This window comes from Sebastes fasciatus, chromosome 22, assembly GCF_043250625.1.
Source record: "Sebastes fasciatus isolate fSebFas1 chromosome 22, fSebFas1.pri, whole genome shotgun sequence".
NCBI classification, from domain to species: Eukaryota; Metazoa; Chordata; class Actinopteri; order Perciformes; family Sebastidae; genus Sebastes; species Sebastes fasciatus.
The window spans coordinates 15,888,972-15,908,222 of NC_133816.1; the positions used below are offsets into that span (position 1 = coordinate 15,888,972).

Genomic DNA, 19,251 nt, shown 5'->3' on the forward strand with positions numbered 1-19,251 from the left:
TTGTTGTCTGGGCCTTGGTACGGAAATTCATTTTCAACTTTAGTTTAAACCCCTAAAAATATCACATCATGTTGCTCGCCACAGCCACAGGCTATTATAATTAAAATTGTGGAGCTCAGGCGACATTTTGGCCAGAATGGAGACACCGGGTGATAGACTGACAGGAACGGACGGTCCTAAGGGAGTTATAAGCGGAGCGAAATGCCTGTTGATGCGCAGAAGAAACTGTGTAGAATAATTAATCTGATCAAGAGAGACTATAAACCTTCTTGTGAGCACTATAAACTTTCTCATAACATAAGAAACCTCTTTTCTGCAACTATCCTTAGGGGCTCCCTACCCACCCATTCAATGGCCGGATTCCACTAGAGGTAGGTGAGAAAATGTGATTGTGTATACCAAGCAGAGCTATCTATGGCACTGTTCTGTAGCCAGAGATGGTTTGATGCCAAATCTTTGAGGTCCAAATTCCCAAAAAGTGAGTGTTGTCCATTAAGACCTAAAGTAGCTAAATCTCGACTTCTCCGAAAAGGCGCTGCGGCAGATAGCTCTCAGGCTAAGCTCCTTTGGACGATCTTTCCCCCTTGCATAACTAAGCCACACCATCATCTGCTATACTGCACTGCACATCACATCACTGTGGCGACAGTGTCCGACACAGCCGCTGGTTTTATGTGCATCTATTTCACATCGAGAAATCATCAGATTGACAGATTCAAACTTTCAGACTGAATATGTCAAGATCTCACAGAGACCCGGATGTCCAACAACCACCAGCTCCATTGATAAACTAAAGCCAAGAATAAGGGAATTTAATTTACTGTAGAAAACCCAAGATGCAGATCCTGCCAATACACTGCCATAATCCAGTACTATCAACTAGTGTGTCTCTGCACTTCAAGGTTAGACCCTGCTGTTACTCTCTATAGTGGATTTTCCATCTTTTGGTTGCCATGGTGATAGCATTGGTGTCTCTCCTGAGATGCAGTGTCCCATAGCGCCACAGCAACCAGATTATAAATGCTCTAATCCAGGATTTTGCCAATCCCAGTTCAGCATCAAACAGTGGTGCATGCTCAACATCAATGTCTGAAATACCATCAGTGTGTGGGGGGGAGGAGGTGGCTTAAGTGAAGATTTCGTTCGTGGTGGAGGGCATCATGGAGCCATTATGAGTAAAGAGGACATTTTCTGATTCAGAGTACGAGCAATTATGTGTTTGGAAAAAATTTAAATCCAGAACAATATGCCACCTGTTCCTTTTTCTGCAGCACCAAACTGAGTAAACCTTTCTTCACTTCTTCTACACATACAATCACATAAATTAGTTGTTTTTTGGGACAAGCAAACGTTTTTAGGTTCCAGTGGAAGTTTCCAGTTTAACAAACAAGGGAAAGGCTGCAGAAATAAATTAAACCATTACCAGAAAAGATTACTGTAGTTGAATGATTGAAATACAGTTACCCACTGTGAACATAGACTTAGAGTGTACAAACAGTCTAAATCTGCAGCAGATCAGAAGATAGATCCATACAGCAGATAGATGTTATGGAGGTGAGAGGGGGGGTTGGTGGAAGCAGTGATTAACATCTCTGCCACAAACATTTCCCACTAAATTGCATCAGTTGAGCACCCAGCTGTGGCCTGAGATTAGATGTAAAAACAGACAGGAGAGTGTCTTTGCCAGCAGGACAGCTAAATAATGTAATGCTCTGGAGGGGGGTTGGACTGTCAGAGGAACATCCAAATCAACCCAGATGGAAAAAAAGCCTTGATGGAAAAAGAAAGCATACTTTTTGCCAACATTTTTACATACATTTTACATGTCCATTGGACGCCGTTAATCCAAACTCACTCTGATGGGATTTTTGATCAGATTCTATGCAAGGCTGCGTGGTATCGTGCCATACCATGATTTTCTGAAAGGTTTTGTGGCCAAAGTTCAACTAATTTGAGCTTTGAAACCAAATACGCTGACCTCCATAGCTCACATCTATAGGGGCATTCTGGCATTGAGAGGAGGCAGAAGTTATACTCACTTCACTGTAGAAAATAATGGAGGAAAAGTTCATTCTGTGTCTCTCTTTTACCAGGATTATGTAACTTTAATGCCGCAGTATGCTTCAAATGAACTATAGGCAGTACAACATGTTGACCAAGCCCCCCACGAACACTGCTGATCTGTGAGCCAATTTCGGCACAGTATCACGTGACACACTGGCCAAAAAAGACTTTTCCCCACAACTTAATGGGAATGAATTGGGCGCCAATGCCATCTTGGAAAATGTCATCCAGTTTTTCTTAATACATCCATATTGTCGACCATATCTAAAAGCAAAAATAATCCAACTCGGTTACACTCAAAGTTGGGTCAAAAAAAGCCTGCTGTTGTATCCTCGCTGCATCCTACTGCCTGCCAAACCTCTCTCCAAGAATTCTGTATCTTTTGGGTGTCTTTGTTGTCTTGACACAATGAATCATACAAATGTGGCAATCAGCTGTACACATAAAAAGTGATGAAAGCAGTTGTGTGAAGACTGACAAAAGAGAGTTTGAGAGCGTAAAGTGGGTTTGATTGTTGGATTGTCTGTTTTGGAAAGTTACAGAAATTGTCGAACCGGTTCCCCAAAAAAACAAAGACACTGTTAGACGATCCAACGAGCGCTTTGTTTGGCACATACTGAGGCCTTTAACAATCTCAAGCATGGCAGAAATTGTCGGGGATACCAGGAAAAATTGTGATTGTTTACATTCCAATGTAGCCCATAGCATCCTAGTTAGCTGCTTCGTAGGACGGGCAATGCTTTACAACAAGGCTTGTGCTTCATCCCACCAAATTGGAGATATAGGCGTTGATTCAAAGGTCTGGATTAAAGCTGTACAGGAAATTTTCCAAAATATATCTGTCTTAGTTTGTGCCTGGATATTTCTCCAGATGCTGCAGACAGCAACTGTGGGTCAAAAGAACAAATAGGCTAGTGGTCACTAACCCATAAAACCTAAGTAAGACGTGCATTCATTGGCTACCTTGGAAGATACGTTCATCCAGACATGTGAGTAGACATTTTCATCCAGCACTCCAGGCTACGGGAAGTGGATAACTACTGTACAGTAATACTAAAAGTATAACTTTTGCTTTTTTTTAACACTTCAATCAGTCAACGTTTCTGTTCATGTTCCTCTCAGTGCTGCCCACCTACTAGAAAGCTCTAGAAAGGTGTGTAGAGACAGAGTGCCCACTTGGACAATCACAGCTGTTCTAATGAGTCACACATACAGTAATGCTGCACCTGGCAAACCATTTCAACAGGATTATTGTCCATTTCTGTCCCTCTCCATGCTTTCCCTACAGCTTTAAGCATTAAGAATCACTCTTATATTTCAATTTGCATCAAGTCTGCGAACGGTATATCAAGCCTCTTATCAGAAAAGCTAAATAATGTTCCAGCTGAGGTCCATTTACTCAACAACTAATACTTTGAAAAGGTTTAGACTGAAATGCCCTGTGTCAAACACAAATGGCCATAAAAACAACCATGGCGAAAATGGCAAATGGATTACTACTGCACTGGGGCCCTACAGCGGATTAGTATTACACCATCAATCTCCTCTTATATTTTAGAGATAAGAGACAGAAAAAGAAAGAAAGAGCCAGAGAACAGAACGACCAGGCAGGGGAAGATTAAGGAGGAATTATGTAATTGTTCAATTCATTTCAATCAGTCTCTGGAAGGAGATTCATAACAACTCCTCTGGGTGAGTCGATCAAGTAATTAAGTATGAAATGTGAGAGCCAAACAAGTTTGTCAGAGAAGTTTTCAGTTGGAACAGCTGGCACTGTAGTCAAGGCAACAGCCTCTGAGAGGTTTCATGTCTCTGCAGTCATACTGATGTAGATATTCTCGCTCACACAAGAGTAAGCAGCAGAATTTAGCACTGAATGACACGATAGTGGAACAATCGTGTCATTATCTTGCACATACACAAAAATACTTTTTGTCAATGTTACCATAATGTTTTTCTTCCATTTATTACATAGAGTTCATCTGCTAAACATTCACAGATAGAAGGCATTGTGCCCTTAACATGCGATATAAAGGCCTCCAACCAGAACCAAACCGGGGCGCTGACGTCACAAAGTGTGTCACAACCACTATAGGCCAGCATCGACGGCCCGCAGCCAGCATTTTGAACAGATACCCCTTCTTTATCCATGTATCACAACTACAATATACTCAAAGTATGGTTAAGGATAGATAACAAACAACACATGGTGAATATAAAGGAAAGACGATAATTGTGGTTATGTAATAAAAGTGTCAATACTGACTTGTCCCAAGTGTTTAAAAGGTAGAATGAATAGAATTGTCCAAAAAAAAAAAAAAATATGTATAGATTTAAGACTAAACATGGTTTGGAGACCTCATCAGGGATTCCTCCTGGTGAAAGATCTTGTAGTGTGTGACCTCCTGTCTCCAGTCAGTCATGTAATGGGAAAACAACAACGACTTCAAGACTCCCGATTACAAGACAGCAGGTTGTGTAGTGTGAACAGTACAGAGATCTGACCACTTTGACAGTCTTGGAGTGTGAACTAGGCATAAGACAAATACTTCCATGCAACCTTCCATCCCAATCACACCATCGCAATATTGGACCAGGTGCATTGGCAAGAAGGCAAAAACAATATCCAAAAACAATGCTGTTCCAATACTTAATATTACCTTAGTAAAGGTATCAAATTGTACTGTATTAGAGTCCAACTAAAAGCAAAACGTTTGTATTGGCATATATTCACAATCTAGTGACCAGATTTCTTCTTCAGACAGTGTAGACAAGCCACTGGATCATATCATCACGAGATACAAACTCTTCACTCTTTAAGAGCAGATAGTCGGTAGGCTGGTTGAGTAAGCATTGGGATATATTACTGTTAAAGTGGAACTACGTAATTTCTGAACAGTGGCCATCATGGGTATAAGTGACAATTACAGGATGATGACGCTCTGAATTTCCCTACATTTCCCACCATCCTTCTGAGTCAGTTGCTTTCAGACATCGTCATTAGAGCGTCCTGACTCAGAGCTGGGTTTCTTCTTGTTTTACAATTACAGTAAAGCCGCTGAAGTGTTAATGTCATTACACGTTAAAACATAGCGTAAGAGTTGCTCATAAAGTCAGCAAACTCACTCAGTCATGACCATTACACCACAGTAGAGTGTTCCAGGGATAACGTATTGTTGTATGCCAGTTTTACAAGTTTGTAGCTGTCATCAGTATGGAGACAAACTCTTATATCTACTACAGGTACCTTACATAGGCAAAGGGAAAGAGACAGAGACACTGTCTTGGACACATTTGCTTTGGTCGACTTTAGGACAGACAAAAGGTGAATGCGCATTTCACAGCTGAGCAGCATCCTGCTGTACTGCAGATGTAGACAGCAGAGAGAGAGAGAACAAGGTGGGAGAGGGGGAGGAAAGGTATACTGAGGGAGGAGGTGTGACGGGGAACATGATCGAGAGAAAGAGATAACAATCGGACGGAGGTGAAGGGTTGCCTCCATGCAGCCTTCTCTGGATGTATTAAATATACCTGCAGAGGAGACCGCATGTGTCAGGATTGCACTGCAGTGCTTGAGCAAGTGCAAGAGGAGACAAAGCAGTGTGTGAGAGAGACACACACGGAACAAACTGTGTGTTAAGGTTGAATTGAAATGCATGAAGAGTCCTACAGTTCTTGTTAGATAATGAGAAGAAGTGTGAGGTGAATAATAATAAAAGGAGAGACAGACGGTTTGGAGAACAGACGGGTATATCATCTCAATCAGCAATGACTGCGTAGATCACAATGTGAAAGATACACACCAGGCTAAAAAAGGCCTGTTAACTTATTGTGTCCTCCACCACGTGTCAGCATGGGCATCATTTTAGGAGTCTACTGCAGTATGGGGTATCAGCTGTTTCCGTTTGGTTTGAGCGTCCCTCCCGGCCAAAACACACAGATGGGAGACGGGAAGCTGCTCAGCGAATCGTTTTCTCCATCGATTACGTAAACGGTGTCGAGTCATGCTGCACTCGATTCTACCAGGACAGAAATGACTACAGGAATCTTTACAAATGTCACCGGAAAAATATTAGTCACTAGGAAAACTACAAAAAAAAAAAAAGTGAGATTACACATTCTATATGTGTCTGAGGATACACCGACAGCTGTGCTAAAGTGTTAACTAAATGAAACGACCAGCATACTAAAAGAGTTAGAGTACATACTGTAATTGCCCTTACAGAGTACGTACTGTTATATGCAGTATACATACAATTGGGACATACTACTCCCAATTAGCTGCTGTGCAGAATGCTGATGCCATGCTGGTCTGGTCTGTAGCTTGGAGCCATAAAGCCATGCTGGTCTGGTCTATTAGTGTGAGATACGCGGCCAGTGGCAGACTGATATCCACAGTCCACATCCGGTGAGTCAGCCAAAAAATGATTCAATATTTAGGATGGACATGGCATCCAAACATAACGTAACATTTGTTGCAATTTTTCTGTAATGGTTGGAGCCTGGTTTTCGATTTTGCTTTGAGCATCCTAAACACAGCCAGCATTTACTGAATTTCAAAATAAACTGCAGTTTTTTGTGAAACAGTTGTATTTTGTGCATTGTAATTTTGCAAATTATCAAATAATGGTCACGTCTCAAACAATGGCTGGATGTCAGCAGAAACAAATAAAGGCCTGTCGCTAACAGGCTGGGTAAAAAACAGTGATGAGGGTGGAATTACCTTCACAAGACGTGTATGACTACAGATTCATGTTTCTCTTTTCCAACAGGAATACTGTTCGCTTCGACTTTGCTTCTTCTTTGCAGTTGTTTTGTGTTATTAAATGAAATGCATCAGGAACATCAGGAATGTGCGAAATGCGTATCAGGAACAGGGCTATGCTCTTTGAGCTGCTGAAAGGCTTTTAGTGAGATAATGAAATAATTAGTGAATGAAAACAGTATTTCTATAAAACAAAACTAAGAGCAGCAGAGTGGTGAATACATGACTCTGTTGTACTGGTGGAATTAGTGCTGTGTTAATGTACGTTGAACTGATTCATCAGGACAACAGGTAAACATGGAGGAAGTGTTGAGTTTCCATTAACAACAAGCAGCATCAACAGTGAACTAAACACGAGGAGACAATAAAACAGGGGGGTCTTCTCACTAAATGATGAAATACACTTATGAAAGCATCACTGTACAACAGAGATAAAGCTGCAGATGAAGCAGTCAGACCGTGCCCGGGTCACCATATGATCCCTCAGCATGTAACGGATGTTTGCTGCATCCACACTACCGGACCATGTTTACAGGATGCTGTTTACTTGCTCTGTTATATAAGTGGTGATGCTAGCACTCGAACTGTGCATCCATGATGACGTATTTGAGAGGAAATCCAATAGTACGTCCACAATGTGTTTCAGCATTTCATAACAACATGCTTTATCCATGCATTGTCCATGCCAAGCCCTCTGATACCCACTAAGCACCATTTACATGCTTAATGGACTCCAGCAGGACCGACCACTGGTGATAAAAGTGTGATTTGATAGCAGTGTGCGTGATGTAAATGACTGCCCTCTGGCATTTGGTGGACAATCCACCAAGTTGCATCTATTAATCACTTTTAGGTGTGTGTGTGTGTGTGTGTGTGTTGAGGCAGAGAGAGAGAGAGCACTCCGATAATCCCATGTGATAATCTCTTGTACAGTGCAGTGAAGGGGGACGAGACAGAGAAAACATTAAAACAACATAACAGCTCTTCATCCAAACACGTACAAAGGTCACGACTGGGCCTCAGTGTTGTTTTGATGCCAAGTGATGGTCTGTATCAGAACCATTATCACTAGGAGGAAAAGGTCAGCTTTTTCAGTTAGACACATCATGATAACAGATTGAAGATTGGATAATGTTCCTATTATATGCTCCCTAATGGCATCCTCTATTTCCCTTTCATGCTAACATGAACTATATCAAGCTGACACTCCTTTACAAATCTGTTATTTTTCTTTATACCATGGCCACTGGAAATTCTACATTTTGATTGGTTGTAAGGTGTGGGTTAACTTTTAGTAACTGACTCCTATGATGTATGTATTTGTTTGCCGTTCCAAATGAATGTGCTGGTATTAAACTGTAGGTATTGACATTATATAAATAGCGGAGAATGCAGCGTAGGAAGGATGTCGGGGTGGATGGGTGGGTCAAAAAATTCCAGACTTTCACCCAGGAGACTGGCGTTCATGTCCCGTGTAAAACCAGGAGTCAACGTTGATTTATTTGTCACGCAAGTTACTATACGTACTTCAGTAACACCACTTCCGGAGTTATTTTGAGCCAAACTTATCGAATTAAGTAGTTTTCTTGCCTAAACCTAACTGAGAAGTTTTGTTGAAGTTTATTCTGAAGACTGTATGCATGTAATGAGCGGAAATTAAACACGTTACTGGACATTCGTAAGAAAACGAACGAAAACAACACATTCTCACTCCCAACTCTTCAAATACCACCTTTTTGGCGCACGGAGACACCCTTTAGCAACAGTATGTGACGATCCGGGCTTTCAACTAACTCCAGTGTAAACCCACCCGCGGCGTTATTCGATGGTCGGAGCAAGTGAGGTAGTATAAATAGCATTAGAGTCAGTTCTGGGCAGATGGGCGTGGTGGTGGTGGATGGGTTAAACACAAGAGGCCGGTGTTCGTATCCCATGTGAAACGAAAAGTATCGTTGATTCATTTTGTCATGTCAGTCTTTAGTCACATGACTCGCCAGGATCGTCAGTACAGTAAGTCATAGGAGTCATTGGTCAGGGAAGTTAACATCAACCACGACCGTTTCCTAACCCTATCTAAGTGGTTGTTTTGCTTAAACCTAACTTCCTCTGAAAACGGAAGTTTATTTTGAAAGGACACTATGCATGTAACGAGCGTACATTGACACGCCGTCCCCGGTCCGTCCAAAAGTAATGCAAGAGGGGTAACCCGTGCGTCGGTCTCCGATGCCGAGGGGCACTGACCAACCAGTATTTGATGAGTTGAAAGGGAGAACGGGTTGACGAAAAATGAGAAATAACTTTTTCATAAGATATCATACAAACTGTTGTATGAGAATACGCTGCCTTATGCCTTCCTCCATTTCCATTTCATTCAACAGTTGCATGCAGTGATCCAAGCTAACACCTCCTAATGGTTAATTGCCAGGTATGTCTCTAATTTTTCTATCAAAATTACGTTCTCATAAAACTAAACTGCATGCTAAATTAGGTTTCAAGGGAAAGGAAACTGGGCTGGTTTTACTGGCATCAAAATAAATTCACATAACTTTCCTCACAGTGCATCACAAACCTCTATGTGTATCCGGTGCCTGTATGCTGGCATGCCATCTGCTGTGCTGCCAAAAAAGCCAGAACAGTAATCCTGCACAGAATCATGTGCCCAAACACACTCCCCTAAAATGGCTTGTTAGAGTAAAGCCTTCACTATAGAATCACTTACCACACAGACAGAGCATAACTCAGCAGTACACCGTACCAATAAAACCACAGGAGTTACTGTTTGCATGAGAGGATGTGTCTATCCGTGAGCAAACACAATGAACATACACTGCGCAGCCTAGCAATGCACCAGAGAGTGATCTGCGTAGGTGTATCTACGGGGAGACGAGCAGAGGTATTTGTAGGAATTTGACTGTATGAGGAGGAGTGGTGCCCACATTGGGAAACGTTTGAGCTGGGGAGACAGCAACACTGATGGAGTGATTGATGACTTGTACAGAGGTCATTTATAATATTATGTGCAGGCAGGCAGGTGATGACAGAATGAGGAGTGGAATGAAGGATGGATTGAGGAAGATCCTTCAGCGGTGCACATGATGAGATGAGGATGAGCACTGACAGCAGCAGGGATCAAGCGGAGTGTAATCATTATGGCCATGTCCTGCTGGAATCACAGCTTACTGTGATTTGTGTTTCTGGTGGCTTGGCGGATGACAATGGGCCGATGATCACAGAACACAGTTCAATGCTTTAGATCCTCAGAATTCATTCCATCTAAACAAGAGTGTTTCCATAAATGAGTCCCTTTACACTCTACTGAATAGATGATAATGCAGGTGGAGGTAGAGATAGTACAGATAAGGACATTGGTAGTCTTTGATCAGGATGATCAGAACTCTTCCGCAGTGCTCGATAATGAACCCGGATGAAGTCTTCTTCATTCGGTAAAGGTGAAGTGACACTCTGACGATGATGAGGTGGAGGGATGACTGGTAGTGGGATGACTGGAAGTGGGATGAAGTAACCAGTTAAACACTGATTGGGAGGGGAAGATGAATAGGTGGGTGATTCCAGTGAGACTGCCCGGTACCTTGCGCTTGCGTTCGGCCCGTTCCCGGGAACGCTTCCTCCTCTCTTTGGCTTTCTCCAGAGCCTTCAGGTCCGGAGGTTGATCCATCTCGGACCTGGCCTTCTTAATGTGAGCCGCGGCGTGAGCCATGGCTGCCCTCTCTCACCGCTCACCACACGAAGAAAACTAAATGACTTTCACAAGTCCTCTCAGAACGCTCCTCTCGTCGGCAAAGACGCCGGTCGTCCGAGGAAACAAGCCCCCCAACCTCACCGGGTGACTTTCTTTTTACGCCAAATCGCCACAAGTAGATGAAAGAGGGAAGAGGATAGAGCTGATATCCTCTAGTCCTCTAACCCACCCGCTCTCCTCACCCATGCAGAGAGTGTGAGTGTCTGTAAAGCCTCCCTCCCTGCTGCCTGGGTAACTGCATCTGAGACAGGAATAGAGAGAGAGAGGAGGGGTGGGCCAGTACACACCAACAAGAGGTGAGACAGCAGACCAATAGGAAGGCAGAGAGGCAAGAAAGAGAGACAGAGCTCCTCCCTCCCTTTACCACTCGGGCTGCAGAGGTAGCAGCAGACGCTACAGGAACCTGGGAAGCCTCTGATATGGTCTCTCTAAATACACGACTTCCCCACTCACCGTGAACCAGAAGGGGGAGGTAGGGGTAGTGGTGTGTGGGGATTAGGGAAAGCGGGGTGAGGGAGGAGTTAGAGGAAACCATGTGTGGGAGGGGAGACAGAATACGGAAGCATCAGTGGCTGTCCGTTTGGAAAAACAGCAAGGCAGGTACCACTGTTATTGGAGTCAAAGGGGGGGAAACGTGGACTCAGTGTGTCTTCAACCTTCCCTATTGGCAGGTCTGAAATGGTACAGTCTGCGTCAGCGACTGGGAGAATTCACAGCTCCAGAGCAAACAGAAATACACACAGAAAAAAAAGTATTTTTTTCTTGAGCAGTTTTTGAGTCATGAAAATAGTAAAATTGCATGAAAGTGGAAATTTAGGACGAGAAAGGAATTGAATTTGTACCTGACTGCAGCAAAAACATATCTAAACGTGCTAACCATTGCTGTTTGCACGTAGATTCCAGCTTTTTGGGCATATCTGCATGTACATCAGCTAGATTTCATGACCTGAAATCAAATGTACCATCATGTACTACAAGGCAGAGACACAAGCAATGACAGAAGCAGTACTGAATGCTACTGTGCATCAGCCCACACAATCCCTGTCCATGGTGCTGAAACTACAATGGTGTATTTTCAGCACCACTGAAAGGCAGCAAAGGATACCTGTCCAGTGTTACTACTCAGGATTTCTAAAGCACTACTAGCATGGTCAAGAGGCACTACAGAGGAATACAGTAGAGATGTATTCACTGGCAATATTAGCTCAATATCTTAGTTCAGACAGCCTTTAATAAAAAAATATACCCAGCCAACCAACATCTATTATATTCACACTACATGCTACCATCGGTATCCACGCTTAACACTCTATGAAGACATCGACTGAAATGTTGATCTTTTCCAAGGCCTCACCCATTTTGCTTTTTAATACCATGGCGCCACCTCATGGTCTGACACAACATTACAATACAAACAAAACAGGTGTAGAATATCCAACACCAGCTGGTATATGTTCAGGACAAAGGACGAGGAGAAGTAGTCCACATACTGAATACTGGAAGCTCAAATAAACAATAATGAAGCGACATTTCAACCTTCATCAGGCAAGCATGTGCAGAAAATGACGGCTCAACCTAGATCTTGTAATACATAATAACACCAATCATCCTAAAATCACATTTCAAACAAGTCTGGCCATGCAGTCAGCTGAGGAAGTGGTTTGCAGCCTTTTGACCCCTTCAAATGACATAATGCCTTCTTATGACCCCTCATTACAGGCTGTGGACATGAGTTTTCCTTCTCAGACTGTTTCATTTGAAGCTTTGTTCATGCCTGAAGAGGTAACAGTATACAATATTTCACAAGAAAGAGTAAAAACATGAGAAACATAAGGGGAATAAAGTATTTGTGTTAATAAATGTTAATTATTATTATGTTAAAATGGTTATAATAATTTGTGCAAATGTGTTTTCTTTCTTATTCCTTTACTCATTTGGTGATCCTGCTTACATTGAGAAAATCTCTTGTGTATAATCACACCATTCAACATATTTTCCCCACTATTTTTTTAATTTGTATTATAAAAATGTGTATTACATAAATCCTGTATTGACTAGAGGCCATTTTAAGCCATTTTATGGACATAATAAATCTTTTTCCGATGAACAGTGTTGTTTTGTATCATGTATTCTTTGTTATTTTTCTGTATATAATCTGCTTTTTGCTCATACTTGTCTGATCAAAAGGCTACATCCATACATTTATTGTGAGCTTGCCATCAATACCACTACTCAACATAACCCAGGACCATCCATATTTACATATCCTTCCATAATAAAAGGTCTCTCATTTGTAGTAGGTGTTTGAATACGAGTGTGTTTACGATGAAGCGAATGCGCCTGGCTTTGCATCTCAACACTGAGATTCTACATTAACATATAAAGCCTGTAGAAGCATTTCTCTATCAACCCATTGAGACTCACTATATGGCGATATAAACAATGATTTACAACAAGTACTGCTGGAGCATGAAGCCAAACACGCTGCATGAATGTGAATGAGATGGATTATAGAAATAGAAATAGAACCTAGCTGCTTTAATGCCGGTCAAATGATATGAAACACTTGCAATTCCAAGTAGAAACATGAGTGAACTTCTCTTACAACTCACAGAACAAAGCTTCAGTTAAAAGCCTCCAGAATTTATATAAATATATATGAGTGATCTGTCAGTCTACCTGCAGTCGAGGTAGAAACACAGCCTGCCTGGTTGCCTAATCTAGTCCAGATTTTCCCTCACAGAGAGGTTGTGTATTATATCAGTAATCTGCTGAGGGTCTCAGAGATTAAAAGGACCTCCAGCTGCTTCTACCTTCCTAGCAGTCCTCAATACTGGAGCTTACAACGCCCTATACACACAATGCAAACACTCCTCACGTACTGAGGAGTGTGACCCACAGAGCCGCGACCTCTGAACCCTGTGGGCTCATGGGTAGTTGGCTCAGGTAATTGGTTAAGAGAAGGCTAGAGTGAAGGATAGCCAATTAGGGAGGAAACATGTCACCATGTTAGCATGACATTTGTGCTGCAGTTTCCAGGAGATCTTTCTAAAAGCAAAGCACAAAAATCATGAATTTGGGTCAGAAGCTGTGTAATACATGATTTTGATAACTGCTAACGTGAGAATAAGCACGTTGACAGGTGGGATTATGTGTATATGATGACGGTAGAAGTGGATTAGCCCTGGGTGGGGGGGCATGTGGTTGTCTCAACTAGAACTGTGCAGCACACACATACATGCACACAGTTTTACTGCTCAGCTGAAGATGTGCTTATCCAAGTGTTGAAATCAATAGAACAATGAGGAGCAGGTGCAGCTGTGTCCTGTAGCCGTGATGCTGAGCTCAACAATACCCAGAACAAAGCCCCCGGTCTCAGCGTCCCCCTCTCTCTCTCCCCCGTCCATTCAACTCACCTAGAAGACAAAACACACAAAAAGATTTAGTTAGTATGATTTGTGATATGTTCATTGATAAAAAAGTGATGATATCGTTAAAACATGCAATTTCTCAACATAACCATTGCAATATAATCATGTATGACTGTTTAACGACTACATTTCTCAGCAGAAAAATATTCTTATTGCTCATAAAAAGCACAGATTGCCATCTCCGATCACCAAAACAGAGTATTACTGCAGGTTAAATAATGGGTAAACACCACTAAAACAGAGTTAAAAAATGCTTTAACATGATGTCTAAGTATCATAAATGTGTGTTTGCCACAGTGTCTATTTTCTGAAATAATCCCAAACCCATTGGAACAATCCCTTCCTGGTTGGCCTACAAAAATACGTCATCCCTGGAGCACTCTATTTTTCGTTCCATTGCAAAGTCAGCGCCCAGCAGCAGGGCTACGCTCAGGCCATTTTTGGACTGAAAGCAACTTCCGGACACCAGTAAAACATTCGACTACAAAGTGCCGTACAAAAGTAAAACAGAATTATTTCTATTCTATTGTCATATTGTACCGAAATGGCCTGTGTGCCTAATGGCCTGTGTGCCAAGGATAAAATTGTCTGCTCCCACTGAATGAGCACTAGACGACATCAGCTGTCTGTGAACACCAGACCAAAATGCTGCTCGTGTTTCTTGTCCAATTGGACTTATTTTCTTATGTGATTTATGTTCTCGTAACCAATAAAACCCTTGGCCAAAATTATGAAAATAAAACCAATTTTAGTCATAAACTGCAGTTTAATTTAAATTAGATTCTGAAAAGTGCATGTGGAATTTAAGATATGCAATGAATGGAGTTCTTTTCATCTCATCTGTATTTCAGAATGGAGTTCTTTCAGTCAAAAATCACAGTAAAACACAAACACAGTGATTTTTCTCCAGCTGCAATTCTTCATTAGTGTTGCAAATCCATGTACCAAAGATATAATAAAACATGTTTACACCTTAAGGTGTTCACTTATTTGAGACAAACTCACACACCAGACAGACAGACGCCTCCAGCAGCACAAACATCCCTCCGACCTCCCAGAGGACCTTGCTTCCCAAGGTATGGGTGTCCTTTAGGGGGGGTGTCCCCTGGGTGCAGAGCAGACAAAGAGACACCACTAACCTGGCCACGCCTTAACCTCTCCAACACCAGCCCACACCATTATTAACACATCCATTACTACAGACGGAGCTGAGCTTCTGTCTCTATCAAAATCTGCATTTTAAAGTGATTACCAACATATGTCACATGTAGAGTGTTATCTATTCCCACCGTGTCTGTCTGTGTAATGTATGGTTCCTCAAAGCCATTTAAACACAATCCCTCACCTCTGACATGCTCCATCCCTAACCATGGGGGTTGTGTGTGTATTAATTTAGTATGCATATGTGGATGTCTTGTTCAGAGGCCCTGGGAGAGTCTTTAATTTCTCCAGCCAGATGAGTGCGCTGCTGCTCAGACTGAGCTGCGATGTGTGTCAGTGAACTGTTATGCCAGATAGCATCGACACACAACAATGGACCCATTTAGCGCTTTAAAACGTTTCAGTTCCTTCCAGTTGTCTGATGAAACCCGAGGGACAAATCTGACCAGGCATCATGTTACAGCTCTAACTGCAGTATCACTTAACGTGTCAGTGATTATATTACTAAACGATCCTCTTGTATATTGTTGCTGTTGTTGACACAGATGTTTATTATGGTGATATTGCAGCTGTTGTGATTTCCACTGGTTCCAACTGGGGACAGAAATTATACTCTAAAATACTCTACTTTATTACCACCTTAGAAATCTCACGATCAATTGCAAATTAATTAGTACCTTAAAGGTAGATTTGTCAAGTATTTAATACTCTTATCAACATGAGAGTGGACAAATATGCTGCTTTATGCAAATGTGTGTATATATTTATTATTTTGAATCAATTAACAACACAAAACAATGACAGATATTGTCCAGAAACCCTCACGGGTACTGCATTTAGCATAAATAATATGCTCAAATCATAACATGGCAAACTGCAGCCCAACAGGCAACAACAGCTGTCAGTGTGTCAGTGTGCTGACTTGACTATGACTTGCCCCAAACTGCATGTGATTATCATAAAGTGGGCATCATGTCTGTAAAGGGGAGACTCGTGGGTACCCATAGAACCCATTTTCATTCACATATCTGGAGGTCAGAGGTCAAGGGACCCCTTTGAAAATGGTCATGACAGTTTTTCCCTGCCAAAATTTAGTGTTATTTAACCTCCTTCGCGACAAGCTAGTATGACATGGTTGGTACCAATGTATTGGATGGACAATCTTACGTTAACGAGTTATTATCGCATTAACTTTGACAGCCCTACTTTTTACACAATTGAGGAAGTTCTATCGAAAAGCTTCCATAAAGCTTTTCTAAAGCGCTGCTTCAAAATATGCATAAAAATATATGAATGGAAACACGGCTAATGAGTCACGACTCTCTGTGGTTTGTCGCTTCCAGTGACACCTTTTGTGTTACACGTAGTTATTTGAGCCAGAAAATAAAAAAGCAAATGGAAAAATACTGGTTAGTACATCTTTAAGATTCTAGAAAAGAGGTAGGAAAATGTATTGCCAATGTGTTTGTTATGATTATCCAGAGTAATTTTATAGAAGGAGCCAACTCAGAAAATCCCAGAGGACAAGCAATCAATAAGGTGTCAGTGTCAATGAAATGACAAGGCTAGTCTGAGGTCAGAGAGAAACCCTGGTGTGTGGATCCAGTAGAGACGGCTCATCTCACCCTGTCTGGTCATCTCAACCTTCTCAACCAAAGACAGTAATGATACAAATGCATCATCATTCCTGATCAGGCCTTTATCCCAGAAGCTGTGTGATTTTAAATTGGGGTAAATGCATTAACAATACAGCAGTTTACATTGCCTTTTCAATTCTTTTGTTAGACTAGCATTACCATGCTTGATAACCATTGGCATCATAATGGGTTTAAATCCAAGCACAGCCTCATAGAACACAGCGGCTGCTCTCCATCGCCCATTGCCTAGCAACAAGGGTGTGGGGCGTAGTCACCAGCGACAGTGAGGCAAAGGAAGATAGAGATAAGGCTCTCCATGGGGTTAGTGTGTTGGCTAAGCAAGTCCCTTGGGTTTCATTAGTGCCTCACGTAATGAGCTCACCTACTAACACACACTCTGAAAACCGAGAGCTTGTATTTGTGTGTGATGGAGAAGGTACATGTTATGAATTGAACAATCAGGTGTTCCCATCTCTACTGATAGTGGACACAAAAGGGCGAGCGAGCACAACAGACACAGGGAGGGGAAGAGAGAGCGGGTGTGGTAGGGGGGGAGTCAATTCATCAGCGCTCCGCCCCACCCCATCGGGCCAAATGAGCCGTCCCAGAATTCCCCAGAGGCCTTGATGACATCATCCATCGTTGCTCCAGGAATTATTCATCTTTACACACACACAAACACACACACACATCTTTAGCACGTCCTAGTTTCTGATATTAGAGGGCTGTGTTAGTAAATAGCCTACAACTCCATTAAATTATGTTGATGTCGTGCTACTAGTGCTACTAGCTACTGGCCGATAGCCGGTTGTTTGGGAACAAAGACGTTAATACATCCACCACGGTACAGGCTTTACAGCATACAGCCCATGGGTGTTTTTTAAGATAAGATTTACAGACGTCTCTTTATACGTCCATGGACACAGACTCATTGACTTTTTCAGTCCAAAATGGCAGCAGCGTTACCGCAGCGCCATCTAGCGGCTGAAGAAAGCACTACTTTCGCCTCTTTGCTTCTATACTCTTTGTTACTACTTCTGAAAGAGGTCTGTGCTCAATAATCCAAAATGATAAAACTGTACACCTGTAGACCTGCTGAGTGCTAGAACATTCTACAATCATACAAACATTTTTATATGGAGATATAACTATTTTTCTTTTTTCACATATTTTTCTTACAGTTTTCAAAAAAAATTCGGACATTTATCAAGTATTTTTCCACATATTTTTAAAACATTTTTATATATTTTTTAGACATATAACTATTGTTGTTTTTGATATCATTAAATAAGCATTTTTAGGAAATTATAAAATCATAAGACGATAAATATGATCCTCAAGAAAGTCTTCTAGATGCATATGTATCCTCTTAAAAAAATGAAATGATGACTTTAAGATGTGATGTGCTCAAAAGTACTGCAGAATTCTGACTGTTGTTATTCATAAGCATTACCTGTCGGTCCGTAATTGCCTGCTACTTAGCAAGAAGGAACGGTGCACAGATGGTTAACGCTAGACAGACTTCAGCACCCATTCCACTAGCTCTCTTCAAATTTCCAAACAATATAGAGCCGCGCTCCTCTCAGTCAAGTATGCACACATCAACAGCAATATTTTGCAAATGTCTGATCGGATTATAATAATTACTGTACTGTCACATTGCGGGCTTATGATGTCTTATGAGCACCACTTTAAGTCAAGTGCTGCACACTGATGCAAAAACCTGCTTAACTAGCTTTTGTCTGGCTAATGAGTCGCTCAGATTTTAATCCAGTGGGAATCATGGTTATGGAGGGATTAGGGGTTAAAAATCCAGGAAGTACAGAGTGGTTTCCCTCAGAGAGAGAGAGAGAGCGGGGAGAAACCACAGCAAGTAGTCATCACACTCACAACTGACAGCTTTAATTAGGAGGCCGGGTCACCCACACAAACATGGAGAGGAACTTTCAGCTCCGAAGATGCAAACAAAAGACCGAAAACCTCAGTGAAAATACTTAAACCAACGACGGATTAACAGCTGGGAGTGACAGTGACAAGGTCTGAGGAACAGAAGTCTCTTTTGTTGTACATGCAGCAAATACTGATATGCAAAGAGCCAACATTACCACCAAGCAAGCCATTTGCTTTTACACCAAACTATGCTGAATTGGCGTTGCCTTTTTTTTTTTTGGTTTACACCAATGCACAATACAATTCAAATTAGTTTCGCACTAACTTCCAAAATGTTTCACCCCAATTTTTACACCAAATTTCAATTCCATTTACACCAAATTATACAAAAAAAAAGAAAATAGTTCACCCCAAACTTGCACCCATTTCTTTCACACAGAACTGTACACGTAATGTGCACTCTTTTACACCACATTTTTCACTTGCAGTCCGGTTTCATGACATAACAACATCATAACAGAGCCCACAGAGCTCAGGAGAGAC

At 41.8% G+C, this 19,251-nt stretch overlaps 1 protein-coding gene across 5 annotated transcripts in view; it reads right to left on the reverse strand.

Moving 5' to 3' along the window:
* Positions 1 to 19,251, reverse strand: part of ank2b (ankyrin 2b, neuronal) — a 176,320-nt gene that overhangs the window by 86,333 nt on the left and 70,736 nt on the right. For 2 of the 5 annotated variants that reach the window (XM_074623607.1, XM_074623600.1), the window contains exon 1: positions 10,419 to 10,839. The exons of the other annotated variants lie outside the window; for them this stretch is intronic. In XM_074623607.1, coding sequence (XP_074479708.1) covers positions 10,419 to 10,547 — 129 coding nt within the window. In that variant the 5' untranslated portion in view covers positions 10,548 to 10,839. Of the gene's footprint in view, positions 1 to 10,418; positions 10,840 to 19,251 lie in introns of those variants that run through there. 5 annotated transcript variants of the gene reach the window in all.